The sequence below is a fragment of the Lissotriton vulgaris genome, chromosome 7 (genome assembly GCF_964263255.1).
Source record: "Lissotriton vulgaris chromosome 7, aLisVul1.2, whole genome shotgun sequence".
Lineage (NCBI taxonomy): Eukaryota > Metazoa > Chordata > Amphibia > Caudata > Salamandridae > Lissotriton > Lissotriton vulgaris.
The window spans coordinates 256071319-256091526 of record NC_141695.1 but is presented as its reverse complement, the minus strand read 5'-3'; the positions used below and the strand labels follow the sequence as shown (position 1 = coordinate 256091526).

At 40.3% G+C, this 20208-nt stretch overlaps 1 protein-coding gene across 2 annotated transcripts in view; it reads left to right on the top strand.

Annotated features, from left to right (window-relative positions):
• Positions 1–20208, top strand: part of LOC147701323 (uncharacterized) — a 104689-nt gene that overhangs the window by 18537 nt on the left and 65944 nt on the right. For both annotated transcript variants that reach the window (XM_086930040.1, XM_086930039.1), the window contains exons 2-5: positions 731–887; positions 2187–2303; positions 3579–3739; positions 11751–11964. In XM_086930040.1, coding sequence (XP_086786166.1) covers positions 2193–2303; positions 3579–3739; positions 11751–11964 — 486 coding nt within the window. In that variant the 5' untranslated portion in view covers positions 731–887; positions 2187–2192. The remainder of the gene's footprint in view (positions 1–730; positions 888–2186; positions 2304–3578; positions 3740–11750; positions 11965–20208) is intronic.

Sequence of the window (20208 nt, the reverse complement as noted above, 5' to 3'; positions counted from 1 at the left end):
CAAAATCCTAAACTTACTACCATTTGGTATTCACAGAAGGCACTTACTCATTTTGGTATTCACAGAAGGCACTCACTCATTTCGGTATTCACAGAAGTTAGGAGTCCTCACTTTAGGACTCCTAAATGCCTTCTGTGAATACCGCAAGTCTTAAAATTTGGATTTTTCTCAATTTAGTAGTAGTAAAGTTAGGGCTCCTAACTTTCGGACTCCTAAATGCCTTCTGTGAATACTGCAAGTCTTAAAATTTGGATTTTCTCAACTTTACTACTACTAAACTGAGAAAAATACTAATTTTAAGACTTTTGGTATTCACAGAAGGCATTTAGGAGTCCTAAAGTTAGGAGTCCTAACTTTACTACTACTAAACTGAGAAAAATCCTAATTGTAAGACTTTCGGTATTCACAGAAGGCATTTAGGAGTCCTACAGTTAGGAGTCCTAACTTTACTACTACTAAATTGAGAAAATTCCTAATTTTAAGACTTTTGGTATTCACAGAAGGCATTTAGAAGTCCTAAAGTTAGGACTCCTAACTTCTGTGAATACCGAAATAAGAGTCTACTGTGAATACCCAAATGAGTAAATGCCTTCTGTGAATACCAAAATGGTAGCAAGTTTAGGATTTTGTCTTAAGTTAGTTCTGTGAATCGGGCCCAATATATTTATGACCTCATCAATCATTTATCACACATTCCTAATGTTTCTTTTGTGTCAAAATTGCATTCCAGCCCATTGATTACACTTTATCCAGCCTGAGCCGGAGGTTACTGCTCAAGTCGGAGAGTACGGCCCTAGCTGGAGAGTACGGTCCAGGTGCGGAGATTCCAGCCCGACTGCGGACGTAAAGTTAGGAGTCATAAGTGATTTCAGTGAATAACAAAAATCGTAAGTGAATACCAGAAGTTGTACATTTAGGATTTTTTCTCAGATTAGTTCTTTGAATCGGCTCCACGGTCCCCTGTCATGAGTAAAACAATGTTTTTAAATAAAGGGGAAGGATAGGATACCCTGCCTCACTGAGGCATGTGTGAGAGGTCTCAGACCACCCCGGCAAACAATTTAAAAAGTATATCATGAATCTCATAGGTGTCTTGTGGGACTGTCCCAGGACTGCAACTTTAAAAAAATGAAACAGCGGGCTGGGGGTGCTGTGAGAAACAAATGGGAGGAAGGCATGCAGACCATTAAGGCCCGAGAGACCCCAATTCCCTTGGGCTGAAATTTTTAAATAAGGAAAGGTGGAGTCCGGCCCCCTCTCTCTGTTCTTGTATAGGCCCCAGGTACACCACCCACTGGTTCTGAATACATTTTATAGGTAAGGGGGCATGCATTTCTCACTCCTCACTCCCAAACCTTTAAAAGGCCCTGCAGACGTCATTTCCTCGGGCTGCCTCACACACTGTGCCTTAGGGAGTCCACCGCCAAGACACAGAAGATTCCCTGCTGGCTTCATTGCAGGTAATGTGTGTCATTCGGCCAGAATCCCACAATTTGGCCAAGGGGAAATGAAATGGTTCTGTACGTCTTCATATAAGCGCACATGTAACTACTAAGCCCCTTGAAGGCCCATCATCCAGAAAAAAACAAATTTCAAGAGTTACCCCGTCCACCTTATATATTAGCCCGTTAAAAACAGCAATCAATATGACCTATTTGTTCATTATTATGTGGGTATTAATTAGGGTCCTGGTCACAAAGGTAATTTTAGACCAAAAGTATAAATTTAGACCTGAAGTCTACATGTAGACCTAAAATCTGACTTTAATTATAGTAAAGTTAGAATTTTGGTCTAAACTTAGACCAAAAGTCTAAGTTTACTACTAATAAAGATAGACTTTTGGTCTAAGTTCAGACCAAAGTCAAACTTTACTACTAGTAAAGTTAGACTTATGGTTGAAGTTAGACTTTTGTTCTAGACTAACTTCACTACTAGCAAAGTCAGACTTTAGGTCTAAACTTAGACTTCAGGTCTAACCTTAGACTTTTTCTCTAAGTTTACCTTTGTGAATTGGGCCAGTAAACGTTCGAGCAGAAAATTATGTTGGGCTAAAGCTTTGGGTGTAAATATTATGGATTGTTTGGGCACACATGCCTCTGTGTTTACAGCCTCATTTAGATTTCCGGTCCAGATGCTCATTCTACAAGTTGTACAAATTGCGGTGGTTTTGTTTTAATCCTTTACAGCTCCAGATGGCTCTTCAATTCTGTGAACGGAAGGTGTGCCCATCAGTCTGCCAACAGTGCATACTTTGGGAGCCTAATGAGGTGCAAAGGCTGATTTTCTCCTACTTGGAAAAAAAGGTACGCGGGAAGCTTAGACCATTCGATGATGAGCACGGGTGAGAACATGAATTCACCAAAATGTCAGGGCTGGCTGAAGGGACATCACACACCCTTTGATCTTTAATTTCACTCACAGGCATGTTTGCACATACACAATGCACTCCTACACACACTCTCACTTAAACACACACTCACAACCAAGCAAGCACACAACATAAATGTCAAAGCATTTTTTTACTTACCTCAACTGAGAGGAAAGGTCATAATCCATCTAATTCTGATCCATTCTTTTATTCCACTAATAGTGAATAATACTGGATATCAAATAGAGCCAATTGTCATTCATTTTGAAATTTTAAGGTTCTTTTTTAAATGTTTACATGAACCAGGTAAGCCATCTGCTTGTGTGCCACCATGTTGCCGAAGACGAGTTACAAATAGGGGGCCTCATTTATGAAAAGTGTTGCATCGCTGCGTGAAAACAGCGATGCGTCACTTTTCACTGTGCACTCCTTGCGACACCAATGATGCGTCATATTTATTGTATGACGCATCATGTCGCAAGGACTTACAGATACGTCAGTATTTCTAACGCATCTGTAAGCGCAAAAGTGACGCATTGCTGGAGTGTGTCACAAAAGTGACGCAACTCCAGCAATGCGTCCTTTCACATGGGGAAAGCCCCATGTGAAAGGGCTTGCGTCAGTCTTACGCCTGCTGTGAGGCAGGCGCAAGATTTTGACGCAACAGCATCCTAAAAGTGACGCAGTGAAATCTCATAGATTTCACTGCGTCACTATTACGAGGCTTTTTGCGGGGGAACGCCCCCTCTGCATACATTATACCTGACGCAGGTATAATGTGGCGCAGGGGTTTAAAAAGTGACGCATCTACCTAGATGCGTCACTTTTTAAATATGGCTCAACAAGGCGCATTTTGTACGCCGCTGGTGCGTCACAAAAAGTGACGCACCGGCGGCGCAAAACTGACGCAAGGCCTCATAAATAAGGGCCAGGGTGTCTCTGATGGCGGGGGGGGGGGGCGAGGGGGGGGGGCGGGGAGGGAGGTAACAGTGCTGCAACAGCTTGTATTTTGTTCTACGTGCACATTATGTTTGGAAGGGTGGCATTTTTGTATTTACTGGAGGTGTTTATCTGGAGTGCATTAGAGCTAAAATGTACATTCTACGTGAAATGAACCCATCTGCGTCATCTGAGTTGCAATGGAACTGTAACATACACATTCTAGATGAAATGAGTCCATCTGTCTCACCCAGGCTCTTTGTTTGTTTAGAAGGGGAAGCCCTTTGGGCTGGCAGTCGACGTCGGCTGCAGCACTGGAGTAAGCACACGTGCCTTGGCCGCACATTTCCAGAATGTCGTTGGCATCGATATCAATGAGGCTCAAATCCATAAGGCCAAAAGTGCATGCTTTTTACCCAACGTGTCCTACAGGTGAGTTATCATCATGCTTATGAACAGGTTGCATGGAATGTTCAGAGTGCCTTTCACCCTGGCTGCCGCTCTGCACGTCAGATAACCCTCCAACACACAAGAGCCACAGCACCGGCTGGTAGTAGTAGATCTAGGTACCCGGTGCAACTATTTCGGGCAGTGCCAAAACCGAACAGAACTGCACAGAGACCATTTCCATGTAGCCTACCATTCAACATAGATTTGTATTTCAAAATCTTTGTTGTGTTGCTTGAAAAATATGTTTGAATTAAAAATTACCGACATTGAAATCCTTCCTTTAAAGGATAGGTATTATTTAAGACTTTGCAGTCAGGGTGGAAGCAATGGTGTGAGCTTGTTTACCTCAGAATGGGTTGTTTAGGAATATCTGGAAATTCCAGCCTCTGGGTATTAAGTAGTGCTTTTTAATTTCGCCTACCTATGTAGTGAGCAGATAATAACCACTCAGGCTTCCACTGCGGGATCTACCATTATTTCATTTGTGACCCAGTGTCAGAATTCACCTCAGTATCATAATTTTGACATAGTTGCCTTCTTCCATATGCCACAGTTGCCCTCCCTCATGATATGCATTATCTTCAATATGCTAGTGCCACTATGTTGTCATAGGTGCCTCTCATGTTTAGAATTTCCTCAGGTATGTCAGCATTTTTCCACTTGTGCAATATTTGGCAATAATTACCTGTCGTATGCCAGTACCAGTATTTACCATGGATGTCTGCTATACCAAGAATTGCTTCCAGTATGTCGGCATCATTATTTTGCAATGGGCAACATTATAAGCCAAGATTTGCCTTAGATATTCTGGGACCGCTATCAGACTAACAAGCATAACAACACATCCTCACTCTTCACTCACTTATACTCACTCACCCATTCTACTTTTTACTCACACATTCACTTAATCATTTTTACTCACTTACGTTCATTTATTGTCAAAGGCTCCCTTCTTTGTTTAGTAGACTTGGACAGGCCCATCCCTGTCACAGTATGAGGGTGATTGATGCAGCTACTGCTTGGTTACTATGCGGCATATACTTCTTGAGTATAGTGGGTCTTCACATCCTGATAATGTAACCTCCAGGCGTTTTCTTTTTATTGCTTTCACCAATAGCAGAATTTCTTCCGTTAACTTTCTAACGGACACCCTGATGCAAACTATTTCCGATGTTCCTCCGCGTTGGAGCATCAGAAATAGTTTGCGTTAACAGCGATAAGACGCGGGGACACGGGACACGAAGCACATGTCCCACAGAGAGTCCAATAGAATCACTATCTCCAGATAGACCGCAATACAACTACAATGAGTCAAGTGACCCGACAGAAGATATAGAACATTCAGAGGACCCACTTGTGTTCGTATTACTCCGCTTGGAGTATCTTTTAAGAATCTCAGAGATTCCCCAAACTTTCACCCGTAATATAAAAAATATATGTAAAACAAAAGGTCCTGATGAAGATGGAGACCATTGATATTGTTCACTGAAACGTCCATCAACCAGAGAGAGTGACACCCCAGACATTAGCACAGCAATCGAGGGTGGATGCTGTCACCCCGTTTTATAACCATCTGTGCATGCAGTGTTGGTCTGGGGCGTGGTATAGTAGTGTATAGTATGCTAGTGATATTGCTGTGGGTCATATGATTGAGATGTGAGTGTAGGGGAATTTTTTCGACTCTAATTTTATTGCAACCGTTTCTATATACTGAACACAGATGCAAAACTGAATCATGATTGTTGAAAGAAATGAAATGTTGTTAATGTCAATTTTCAAATTTTGCTAAATATTACAAAAGAAAAATATTATAAAATATGAAATAATAGTAACTTAAGTTGTTGTGTGGAGAGTAGTATCTCAGTAGGTCCCAGTTTTTAGCTTGAGAAAGACACCATTAATGAAATATAAGGCGTGTGAGAGCTTGCTTTAGCAAATATCATTCTTTTCTTCCACCTTCTCCCAGAACTATCAAGTAGGGGGGTGCCTTCTTATATCCCTCTGGTGTCTGTAGGTCATGGGGAAGAAAAACTTCGCTCTAAGGCAGCCCTTCCCACATTTGTACAATCAAGTGGCATTGCAGATAAAACAGTAAACCACACTGACTTTCCCTAGAAGTGTAAACTAGCATTATGAGTCCTAGCCCAGGCCAACACCAAATCCTGCAGAATCCGGTTTGCGCCCACTCACTTGTTTGCAGTTGAACTGAGCACAACAGGAATCATACATGTGAAGGCCTCACACATGTTTCCATGTAACCAGCTAAGTGCCCCATACCTTGTTGCAGCACCGCACCCTTATCTTAAAATGTGTGCTGGCAGTAAACATGTGTTGTCCATTTACCATGGGTGATTCACAGGATATGAGACTCCCCCTCAGTAAAGGTCAAAAACCAAGTGATCAAAAAGCATAAAATCCAGGCACATTAAATAGGCAGACCACCTTCTCACATTCACTCACTCACTCACTCACTCACACTCTATTGCACTCTCTCTTACTCTCACTCTCTTCTTTGTCATTCACTCTAACGTACTTTTTACCACTCTTTGTTACTATCACTCATTCTCACTCACACTCTCTAATACTGTCCCACACTCAGTAATTTCCACTCCCTATCTTCTAGTCACTGTTACTCTTATTCAGCCTCACTCATATTCACTTACTGACAAATACTCACTTACTACCAGTCACAGACTCTCACTAACATCAAATCATATACACATATTTACGCACACAAGAAACACTCACTCACACATGCACACGCTTTTTCACAAAAACATACTCTCACCCAAAAGCACACACAGAACACATTTAAAAAAAATGATTTTTCACTTACAGACCTCAGCTGGCAGTCAATGTCTCATTCTAGTTATTTGGTTTCCATTTTTCCATTTTTTATCACAGTAATACTGAATAGTAATTATTCACTATTAGTATGATAAATAAATGGCAGAAAATGGGAAATTGCGTGAGAACAAGCAAGACACCGATGGGAGTACTTGTCAAGCAGTGCAGTCCCCGTTTCCCTGGGAAGCACCTCATTTACATTTTTTATGGATACCTGCAATTTGTTACGTACCAAGGCCTAATCTTTCTATGGTAAATATTATAAAAATAGTATTGGTGGTGAAATGATGGCCACTAATGTTGACAAAACCAATTAATATGACATATATGTAGTGACAAGGTCTGTACGTGTATTACTACCCACAGAAAAAAGTTTGGATATATCCAGCATAAGGGCAAGTCTACAAATTCACACAGAAGATTTACAGTATGGTCAGCAACAGTGCATGTTCCACTAACAAACATGGCATATAAAGAGAAATTATCACTGGTGTCAACATCATCAGGCAAAACAGGTACAGCACAGCAGCAGTAACTGAAGGTTATTTACTTAGAAGAGATTAAGGGGAGGCAGATCGGAGGAGGATACATGTGAAATGGGTGCACACAGGTGGGGGGACATGGAGAACCCATTGCAGGCAGGATATGCATACAGTGGATGCAGTGCAAACTAAGAAACATCATTATTTGTATATATGTATTTGTCCATGATAAAACATTCATCATTTATTGGCAACGTTTTGAATCAAGAGGCTAGGAACTAGGCTGTGGCCATCCCCTACTCGCATGTCATTATAACAGCAGTATTGCAGTTAACCAGCAATAATGTAAATAAGGTACTGTTATAGTCAGAAGCAAGGATTATGAGACCTCTTCAATGGAACTTCACTTCAGCTGTCTTGGCATACTCTATTTTCTGTATGGTCCTCCGCTTGAGGCCTGCAGCCTAATCAAAGATTCAAGAGGGAGCTGAAGACATCAAGTATAGGTCCTATTGTGAAAATTAGTCTACCCGTAATGCTCTTCGGTGCACCAAATTAAAGAATACAATGCATGCCACCTATTCCTTGTATCCACTTGGGGAGGGAAGATTACGAAGGTCAAGGGAAGCTTCACCATGTCAAGTAGTCAAACTAGGCGGCCATCATGTTTGATAGATGAATGAATAAATGAATGAAAGCAATTTGTATTGCGCTATAAAACCCGAAGGTGTCAAGGCGCCTACCAAAACAGATCAAAACAGGGCAGGGCACTACTATAGGTATGTCCGCACAAAGAGATGGGTTTTAAGAGCATTCCTAAAAAGCTAAAGAGTAGGAAGGGACCTTCGATGAACTTGGCAGCACCTGAGAGTACTGTCTGTACCCTTCCTAGAGTTCCTGCCTGTCCTCAATATAAAGAATACTAGATTTGATCCACCTTGTGGGACTCTGGATAACTTGTCCCTACCAAGGCCTGTATCTAAGGTGTAAGCGAATCAGTAACCGGTGATCTAGACCACATGCTGAACAAATGCTACTCCCCTGTACGTAGAGTACTGGAATTCAGATGGATCAAAAGGGGTTCCATGCCCAGTTCTAAAATGGTAGAGCAGAAAGGGGAGCCCAATTGGAGCAACTGTTTGTCATGGCCAGGAGTGGTTCTTCATTGGATGCTATATAATTTTTTGCCTTCATGATCACCTGTGTAGAGGCATTTAAGCTCCTAGAAACAATTTCAGCAGGTCTGGATCAGGCAATATTAGTGGCAACAGGACTTTGCAACTAACAATTTAGGATGACCCCTACTAATGCCTGGTGTGCAATCTCTTCTGATGTTGAAGCATCCAAGTGCAGTTTCTTAAAGGATCGAACTTCAGAAAGTTTAGAAATCCAAGAGAAGGCCAGTTATTCCATGTAGCCTGAAAGTTGATCTCTAATCAATGACACAAGTCTGCAATATTTTGTAAAACTTTGCACTAAGAGAGGGAGGGGGTGGGGCCTCATCAACATAATTATTCATGTCTAACTTGAAAGGACATCTTTTACAAACACAAAAGGATAATCACAGGAAGGCTGACAAAAAACAGGGGAATGAGCCTAGAGGTACCAGGTCTAAAGGTACCCAAGTTCCAAAGTTCAATAGGTTCTTACTGCCTCCGAGACAGCCATTCTTTGTATGTCCTCTCTAAGAAATATGTGCAAAGGGTTCCAGGCCAGACAGAGATTATTGTTTCCTAATTAAGATGTCAACAGTGATTTCATCCTTGATGTCATTAAACATGCAAAGAGTGATGTGATTTGTTAAGCCTTAAGCAGTGCATTAAAGGGGACATTTTATAGTTAGTTCGCTAAAGTATAACTGGTGAATTTCAGTGATTTTCCAGTTTTTAAATATTAGTTCTTATCTCATTTCAACATCTAATAACAACGTCACTTTTTGGAGCTTCTTAATCATATTAACATTTTAGCATATGCCCACCTACCTTGGGCAGTCTGCAGCATTACTCCTGCTGTGCAGAGCCTACAGCTTTGTGCGTCAGGGGGGGTGGCCTCTTTCCATCCCCGTACTCAACCTTTTGCATCTGTCATGCCAAGTTCACTGTAGATGCCTGAAGAGTTGGGGCCAAAAAAAAAGGGGGATGAGGCCCAAAAGTGTGATTTCCGATTATAATTTTCAAACGAGTCTCTGTTCTTTAACAAGAAAAAAATCAGATGAACAGAATTACACTAAACTTGCTACAAAGTTAGAACTAAACTCAAGGGCTATATTTTGGGTTATTGGTACAAATTTATACAATGGTTTTCAAGAAATATGCATTTTAAGAGGTACTTGTATTGAACATAACTTTTAGGTATATCTGCACTGTAATTTGTGGATGCCCATGGTTCCGGATCTGCGGATATACACAAACCCAAAAGTATATAAAAACAACCTTATTGAACAAGGGAGTTTTTTCACCCGTTTGCAATTTGCATCAACAGATCTTAATGGCAGTCCCCAGCACTGATAGAAAGTGTTGTGGACATCAGTACAGGAGTCACTGACTGGGTCCCTGAGTCCTGAAAAAATTTAGGAAGGGCATTTAAGGAGGCTGGGTGAGGACATCATGGCCCCCAAGACTAAGTGAGGGGGCCTCTAAAGGGCCCACTTTTTGATGCAAATAAAAAATAAATCTTAATTTAGTCGTAGGATCCATGGATACAAAATGAATCCCAAAAACCACTGAAATACACCAGTAATTTTTTTAACTAACTATAACTGGTGTATTTCAGAGTTTTCTTGTTTAACATTAGTTCATGTTTCATTTCAACACTTACCTATAATGTCTGTTTAACCTTTGGGTTTTTCAGTGAATTTATTTTTATGTTTATCATATTCTAATTTGGACAAACAGCCAGATAGCCATGTTTGCATGTAGCATACCATTGATGCCCCCTTCCTTTAGTTGTGCGTTGTGGTAATTAGCCACGGGGCCTGGCCCTTTGGAAGGCCCTGTGTGAATCCCACTGGGTGTGCCCTACTCCAGCATGTGTTCACAGCCTCTATCCATGCACAGTGGTGGTTTGCCATGAGGCCTGGCCTATGGTTAGCACAAAATGTTCCATGAAGGTTCGAAGTGCCTGAGCATTATTTGGAACGTTTCATGCAGATTCGTTGTACGGTGCCAAAGTTAATAAAGAACCAAGAAATGTCTTGTCTATGGAAAGTCAGACCTCACTATAACTACACAGGTGCTAGTCCACCAGTGTAACATATATACACGTTTGTGAAAGAACGAAAAAAATAAAAACATAACCAGCTCATCTTTCAATGATTCCATAAGATGTGTTTTTACTAATGTATCACAGACTGGGTTATTTTCTGTAGATCAGCAATGGTTTATTTAAGTAATCCTAATATATGGTATTTTAGCAATGTACTAACAGCCTGATTCATGAACGGGCCGTTTTGCGAGGCTCAAATAGCGAATCATAAGGAATCGCTATTTGAGACTCGCAAAACGGTATTCATGTAGGAATCGCAATATTAATTGCGATTCCCACTGATTCCTTATTTGCGATTAGCTAATTGCTAATCGCAAATAAGAAATAACTCCCCATGCATTCCTATGGGCCAAAAGGCCCATAGGAATGCATGGGGAGTCATTCCTCATTTGCGATTAGCAATTAGCTAATCGCAAATGAGATTGCGAGTACAAGGGTGCCAGGGGTGTCCAAAGGACACCCTGTAGCACCCCTGCAATGGAAATTAACACAGGTGTTGCACACACACATGTCCAAAGGACATGTGTGTGTGTAACGTGCAACTCAGAAAAATGCATTTAAATGCATTTTTCTGAGTTTTCGCAATTTACCATGAGGTTTGACCTTGCGGTAAATTGCGGCCCGAAATTGCGATTTCGCAATTGTAAAATGGATGATGAATTACATTTAAGGAATCTCAAATAGAGATTTCTTAAATGTAAATCCTCGCAAATATGCGAATTAGCAAATAGCGATTTTTGCATTTGGGATGTTGAATCCCAAATGCAAAAATCGCACTCGCAAAGGGCCAGATTCTCAGAATCTGGCCCTTTGCGAGCGCTATTTTCATTGATGAATCGGGCGGTAAGTTTCCTATCGCAAACAGTGGCACTTCACTATTTCTCCGCTGACCATTATCGAGAATGTGTAGTTTTGGGAAGGCATAGTTTCGACGTCAACTCAAAGGTTAGTTCCTGTTTGTGCACTGAAAAAGATTATCTACATTTTGAAAAATGCATAGGTTTTATATATATATATGTATATATATATATATATATATATATATATATATATATATATATATATATATATATATATATATATATATATTATTTTTATTGTTTAATTTTTATTTAATTTTTATTATTATCTCTTTTTTAAAGCACGCCACAATAAATGAGTCTTTGCACTAACTTTGGACAATCGTGGAGTGTTTATGTTAAGGATTTGCATAAGTGTGGCATTTGAAAACTTTTAACAGACTAACAACCCGTGTCCACAGGTCATTGTATATAAGAAAGCAGAGACGGAAATGTTAAGTTTGTTGGAAATAAAAGAGTCAGGTTTCTGCAAGATGAAGCATCCTACAAATGTTCTTAAGTTCGTTCAATAGCTAAACCAATATCTTGGCTACTTTTTAGGGTTGCCCTCGCAGAGAAGATGCCATTTGAAGATGGCTCAGTGGACCTGATCACTGCTTCAGTCGCTGCTCATTGGTTCAACATAGAAGACTTCCTACAGGAAGCGGATCGTATCCTGAAAACAAATGGCTGCGTGGCATTGTACTGCCTACACCCACGCTTTGACCTTCACTATAAAGATTGTTCTCAAAGCATAACTGATGTCTTCATGGAGGTGGGTTCTATTCGTTTAGCACCTAAATAATGTTCATGACACAATACGCACCCTAGAGGGAGAAGCCATAGCATCCTTGGTAGTAAGACTCAAAACCTAGACCCATCCATTTAACGCCAATCATGAGACTAAAAGTGGTTTGTGGGCCTGAAATTGTATAAAGTGTGCATTTCTGTAAGCTATAGCTTTCTAGATTTTGAAGTGACAATAGAGGGTTGTGTTTTCACCCATGTGTGAATGATCCCCACCAGCATTTCTTCTGCTCGGTCCCCATAAGTATTTTGGAGTATCTTTGATAGATTCGTCTCTACCTGTATTACATAGATGCTTACAGGGCCAGACAAAGTTTTAATATCAGGATACTTATGACATGATCGTATTCACATAGATGGTACTTAGAGGTTCTCACAATGATGCCACCATGCTCATACTAAGACATAGGTACTCGCAAACATTTCCCCGGGGGCCGCAAAGCACTGTCTGTGACATGCCTGAGGGCCTTACCGATGTCAGCAATACAAGGGTCGGGGTGATGAAAGGTAGGCTTAGGGGGACACGAAGCAGATGCATGGTATGGACAATAAACTGAGCCTTCATGTGACTTTCGTCCGCCACCAACGCTCAATCCTCATGCACCAAGAATTAAAGTCAAAGCATTAACTTTTAATGTAGAACGTGAGAGGGAAAGAGATACTCTGGTTGCTGAATTGCAAAATTTAAAACAAAAAAAAACTGGTATCTGCTCTGTCTTCCCCACTTGACGACATTGTGTGATCCTAGACAATTGGTTATTTTAACCTTGCCTCCTATTTCATTATTATCTCATGAGAGACCCTTAAAACATATGCGCACAGCATGCCCAACTTTCTGAATGTTACTGTTCCATCAAGTGAACAGCAGCCCAGTGGCGTCCCTGGGCCCTACTTTAAGTATCCTTGTACTAAGACAATAACAGAATCAACGCCAGCCAACACATGACTGATGGACAAAATTAAATGACTTCCTAACTACACTAATTTAGTCCTTTGATCTTGTTTAAAAAACACATATTTTACAAATAGAACCTTACAATTTTAAAATCCAGGTAGTAATTGCTAATTATATTAATAAGAATGCAAACAATATAGCATTCATAAATTGTAAGGCTGTTGAACTAAAGTGCAATGTACATAAGGCAGCTATTTTGGGACTAGAGCGTGTCACATTTTCTTGGGCCTGCTCTTTCCTCGGTAGGCTCCCAGCATCCTACTCTAGTTTTACCCATTTTTCTCTCTCCACAGTACATTTAGGTCTCCCTACCGGTAACGTTAAGTGCCTAGCAAGACCTTGTGTTGGAACACACGCGCAACATATGCAGCAGCGACAAGAGTATAAGATTTGGTTAACCGCAATGGCCATGACCACGGAAATGTGAATTGGTACTCGGGATGCCATCCAGTTAAAATGTAATTCCCTTGTTGCCGGAATGTATCTCACAAAACTAAAATGGAGCACTTTAAATGCAGCTGTAGCTGCTCACAGCAGTGAACAGAGCGCTATTTATTCTAGAAAATAATTCATGGGTGCCTCCGACAGCAAAACCTAGCAAGAACTGTAAGATATTCATAGAGGATATATGTCAGAGCAATTTAGGGGGCATATTACCAAGCAATAGAGATAATTATCGCTATTGCTTGGTTAGAGACAAAAATTTACCGCTGAGCTGCGGCGATTTTCATCGCAGATAAACCTTGGTATTACCAAGGTTTATCGCAAATGCGATAAAAAAACGGCCGCAATGCATGAATATCGCTGAAAAGTCAGCGATATTCATGCATTATCGAGCTAATGCTCTTAGCCATGTTATCCACCTCCCATTGGATAACATGGCTAAGAACTGCTCAGGGCAGGTGTTAGCTTTTGGAGATATTCGCGCTTAGTGCGAATATCTCCAAAAGTTGGTAATAGGAGATAGCGATGTTAGCGACTATTTCCAGTCGCTAACATCTTGGCACGCCCACTTTGCATGTCATTAGTGATAAATATCACTGACATGCAAAGTGGGGCCCAAGATGGTCGCTATCTCCTACTAGCTGTCGCTAACTGGTGTTAGCGACAGCTAGGTAATAGGGAGATAATTTTATCTCCGCTTTCTTGGCTTTTAAAGCCAAAAAAGCGGAGATAAACCCCCTTGATAATATGCCCCTAGATTCGCTAAATGTCAAAGGCAATTATTTAGCCAAGGCAGGGTCACAACTAGGATTTTCAAGGAGCCTTTCATCCATTTAGATGAAGAAACTTATATATATCACTTCAAATGAAAAACGGCTTCCAGATGCTCGACTGTGTTAAATTTATTGCATTTTCAGAAATGCAGCCCACCCATATTCCTTAAATCAGCTATGCAAAAGAAAAGCTCTCCAGTTTGTTTTACTTTACCATGTTTAACATGTTAGCACAGCCACCATTCCCTCAGTATAAACGCACATTTGCAATGCAATAGGTCTGGCATTTGCGAGAGTTTGAGCTATTGGCATAGTAAATGACACCGCCTTTTATTTATGTGTTTAGAAAAGCTGCAAGTAGTGCATAAACACAATTTTTTTTACTTATTTACTTATAGTTATTGCTTACAAGAAGCAAGGCTGGCAGTAAAAGAGGCGCAGTTACTGCCAGCGGTGCTTCACGTAAGCAACAACTGTAAAGACAAAGTGTGTCTTTATCCACTTGGACGGTAAGAGTTATGAGGCACCTAGAATGAGATTTCCATTGAAATGAATGGGCAGTGCATGACAAGTTACCCTTGTCATTAGCATCCAAGTGGTTATGCACCGCTTGCAGGTTTTTAAAATACATAGATAAAAGGCATTGGTATTTACAATGCCAATTGCTCAAACGCTCACCAATGCGAGACCTGTTGCATTGTAAATGGTTGTTTTCATGTTGCACAACAGTGTGGAATGTAGTCCAATAGTGCTTAAAGGAAAACAATTGCTATGACACAGTCAAGACTGGCTGCGTCATAGCACTTTAAAAAAAAACCTTTAAGCTATGTTGCACCGGAGCCTGCGCTGCTGTGCGAAATGTAAAAATGTAAAAAAGAATGGCAAAGCCAATAGATTTTGCATATGCGACACCTATTGGTTTTGCCATTGCTTGCTTTCTTGTGTGACAGAAGCTTGAACTGCAGCTGCTACTGAGTGCATTTGTTCTGTGATTATCACTGAGGTTGGAAAAGCAAACCGTTACTTTCTAAAAGTAAACCCTATTTCCTTTAGCATAGGCAGTAAATTAGTATTCTATTACCTGTGGGACAGACCTTCCTCTCCCTTCATGATACTCGGCCCTCAGAACTCCTTACATCTGCACCTTGCACTGCAGTTCATACAGTTAATTAAACGCTTTATGTCTCCAACTATTGGCATGGGAAATATACATGACAAAGTAAAAGCAGAAAGTAGTGAAGAATAGTAAATGTCTTGCAAAAGCCAAACCATTCTTCTCCCCAGAAGTAATGTTTCATGGTGTAATAATTGGCAGCACTCAGGAGTTTGATCCGAGTTCATATATCAGTGGGACCAGATGCTTTTACCCTAAAGAAAAACACATCTCTTTATGTACAAGTTTGAAACCTGAAAAGGTGTTGTAACCAATGAACAACATTTTTTACTGAGTTTTTAATGGTTTCGAATCTATATATTTGTTTATTATCTGAAAAGTAATACTTCTTGAGGTACATTAAATAGAATTATATGTGTACTCTGTTTTTTGGTATCTTGTCTTTTTATCTGCTTATTATTGCCGTATTCTTTCTCATTTCGAAATCTCAGTCTTATGTCACATTTTTTCAAAATTCTTGTTCACACTTCGTGAAAAGGTGTACCTACCAAGGACAACGGGGCTACTAAATTTATGTTTATTCTGACCACATTTTACTTTATAAACGTGTTTCGAGAACCTGATATTTGTTACCTATTATTACTTTCATCACCATCACTTTTGAACATACAGTACTAATTCTGACCCATCTTTGTTAGCACACCGAGTGTAAAAAAGTACTGCCTTGATGTCACTGCTAGACACACAACTTCACTGACTTTAGACAACATTACTGCTCCCACCCGATTCTTCACCTTCTTTTTGTTTTCTCCTTTTTGAATGATTACGCTTTACAGAGCTTCTCTTTTACATACTCTTTAGTACGTGTCTCGTTCTAACGAGACCGACTACACTTCCTGAGTTACACCCCACGTTGACATTTAACGTTCTAGTCTTTTTAGAGTTTTGCTTATTTACCGTTTCAACCTGGTGTCTTCTGTGTCCATTATCCGGAACAATAGACGCCAGACGAAAGACACACAGCTGCTGGAGCCCAGGTAAGTGTTGGTTCTCGTGGGATGGCCGCTCTAGGAATAGCCTAAACAACAGGAGAGTTATTTATTACCCACCTTGTCATCCCCATTTTCTTAGGTCTCCTTAGCTTTGGACTTTACAGTCCGCTTTTGGTTCATACTACCCACCGGTCCTGCGGTGAGTATTGAACCACTTCCAATAGGGGCATTCTCGTATTATTGAGACGCACTTTCTGATATATATTATTTACTTTTATCTTTTTACAGATATTCATGATCCCTTCACTTAATTGACCGGTATGAAGGGCAACATCCCCTTCTGTGTGTTTTTTCGACACAATTCTTACCCACACGTTCCTTTTACATTTCAGGCTCATTCCTCTCCTTCATTTCTTCTGTGGCTCTATTTCCTAAAATTTCTATTTTCGTGCTGATATATTAGCAGTTTTGTGCATGCCATGCGTAGCTGGTCTCAAATTTACATTTTTTCGTGGGGATAAATTAACAGTATTGAGCATACCATGCATTAGCTGGTCTTTGTGAGGCACCAATTGCTGTTTTTACTTTTTGCTTACATTTGGCTCTAATACTCATTCGGGTTACTGTTTGTTCTACTTATTTAGAATTCTAGCAATTGCCATTTTGTTTTTACCCGAATGCTGTTTTCATTATTTCATGCAATTCCACTTTTGATTTAGGCTTTAGATTAACCTTAGTAGGCTCATTTATATTAAGAATATTTCCTGCATTGAAAGCCATGGTGAGTTTTCTTTACATGTCTGAACTATTTCTTTTGGCATTTGGCCTGACCCGCGCAGGGAACACTCACCTTCACAACCTCCTGCACATTTCTTTAGTCTTGCACTCTTTTAGCCCTTACGGTAACCTGTGTGTCCCTTGACATTACTTTTCTAGACCTGATCATGCTGCTCATGTTGTATTATTGTATCTTTACTGAATCACTGTTTCGCTATCTATCCCAGTTGTATTCACGCTATCATCCATGGCAGTTATTTGCTCTCATTGTGACTGTACAGATATATGCATTTAAGATCCATTATTTTTTACCGACTGCATATATTCATTTCGATTCGCAATTATGGATTGTCACTTTCCACACATACTTGTTACGGTCTCATTTTTTGCCAAACTTGTCACTTTTTGTACTTTTGTCACTTAGGGTTTCCACAATAAGAGTGGTGTTTCTTATTTCTGTTCACTTCAGTCACCATATGTTTTTATGTTTATTATCATTTATACCTCTTTGATAATTTTTATTCCGTTTTGCATTTAGTTTTGTTCCTTTTTGTTGTCCTTCCCAGCCCTGAAGAGTCACATCTAGACATGGTGTGACGAAACACGTGTTGGCTGTTTTTATGTTTTGTTGTACTGATCAAGTTGAAATACATCACTTTTCAAATGAGACATTGGATGTCGACCTCTGTCTTTTCTAAATACGAACAGTGAAGAAAAATTTGGGGTTTTATCAACCGTCATTACTCTTGAAAACGTGTGCACAGGATTTTGTACATTATCTGTTGTATGGGTTTTCCCACACTCTGGCAGGGGTTGTTTTTCTCCTATGGTTTGTTTCCCCTGACCTGTATGCACCGTGACTCTTTAAATACTGTGTTCTTTGACCGACAAATGTACACGCTAGAGCGCCAATTCTTCCTGCACCTAACTCAAACCCATCATACTGACTCAACTGAAGCATTTTATGAATATAGTATGAAGATAACTAGCATTTTCCTGGAAAGCCAAAAATAACTCAGTCTTTCTATGTTTTTAGGCATTAACAATGAGCAGTTCCTGGAATGTCAAAAATTGAGGCTTTCTATCCATATGGGACAGAAACATTAGCAACTCCTGGAAAGGCAAAACTTGTGATTCTCCTATTCACATGACCAAAGAATCTGGATTTCATTAAAGACACGAAGGCTAACCTTATGCATTATCCTTTTAATGCAGTCCCAAGCAGCCGCACTACATCATCGATAAAACAATTCTAAAATGGAATGAACATAAGGTTTTAAAGGCATGTACCACAAACAGACTGCCTCTTTTAAATGCTGACGAATAAATACAGTTCCAAAGGATCTCAAAGTCTTGGATAAAGGAGATCATGAGAATAAATCCATAACGAAAGTTGAAGTGAAGTTGTTCTTGAATGAAGAATCCAAAAGGGGAACAATGAGCCCAAGGAGAGGAGAAATTCATTAAGACGAATTATCTGAAAGGAATGGAAAACATGTGAAAGAATGAAAGTGTCAAATAAAATAACAGAGCATAGTAGAATACAAAACAATCAGAATGATAAAATCACAATCAAAGATATATTCAAAAATACACTATGCAAGAATACACCGTCCAAGGGAGGGACGGGAGGGATAATGTTAGCCTCCCTTTCTTTAACCCCTTCGAAGCTAATGACGAGCTGGGCTCGTCATGGCGCTTACCTGCCGTGCGCGGATGACAAGGCCAGCTCGTCATGGATAATGATTATTTTGGATCTTCAGCGCAGGACGGGAAAACGCCTAGCAGCCATGTGGTTAATGAAATCCAGATTCTCTGTTCATGTTAATAGGAGAATCGCAATTTCATTACAAGACCGGAGATTACATTATGCATGTTGGTAGCCGTGAAAAACAACATCAGACATGTGCTCGATAGGTTTGCAGTAATGTCAAGCAAATGTGGATGCGTTGGACCAATCCGCAGCTTTGAGGATATCGTCCAATTTAGCACCAGAGTAGAAAGACTTCCTGGTCATAGCATCTCTAATAGAGTGAGCTTGTAATTTAGATAAATCAATACCAGCCAGATTCATAGCACACTAAACCCATCTTGCAATAGAAGAAGAGATGGGTTTGAAAGGTTTAACAAGAGATAAGAAGTTGATTCGCGACTGGAGGGCGAAGGTCTTTCATTCTATTCTCATATTCCAAGATACAGTTCAAAACACAGAGCTTTTTACACATATCAAAGCGAGGATAGAAAATAAAATCTGACATAGTCTTAGTTCTTCTAACAATTTAAAATTTAACACCATGCATATCAAAAAACATATAAGAAATATCAAGACATTTGATATCAGAGACTCTACAGCAAGAAATAAGGCATAACAGAGTTGCTAGTTTGATAGAAAGACACTTCCTATTAAGAAAGGAGTTATCAGGCCAAGAAACAAAAAGGTCAAGAATAGCCTTAACATCCCACATGGACTAGTATTTAGGTCTAGGTAGTCTCTTTAGTCTGATGTTTTTTATGACTCTACAAATGATAACGTTTTTACCTACCGTCTTACCGTTGACAAGGGAGTGACTGGCAGAAATTGCTGATCTATAGCAGTTAATAGATCTATAAGAAAGCCCATTATCAAATTGTTCAATGAGAAAATTAAGTATATGTATGACAGGAGCCTCCACGGGATAGAAGTTCCTCTCCAAACACCAACAAAGCCATTTTCTCCAAATGTTGTTGTACCTATAGCGCTTTCCAGGAGCCCATGATTCTCGGAGGAGAGTTGCAGCTGATGACGAAAGTCCAGACAATTCATTGGATCTCCTGACACTTTCCAAGCAAGAAGGTTCAAACTCTTGGAAAGAATTAGGTGGTGATCTTTCCCGTCTGCGTTTGTAACCAGGCCTTGGACCGCAGGAATTAAGAAAGGGATTTGGCAGGCCAGTTCCCGAGTCATAGGGAACCAGGCCTGGGAAGGCCAAAATGGAGTTATGAGAACAAGAGAGCATTGGTCTTGTCTGACCTTCTGAAGAACTCTCTGGATCATTGCGAAGGTGGAAAGGTATAGCCCCGAAGGTCTGACCAGGACTGGAGGAAGGCGTTCACTGCAAATGCACCAGGATACGGCATCCAGCTGAAGTATTCCTCTAACTGGTAGGTTAACCTGCTC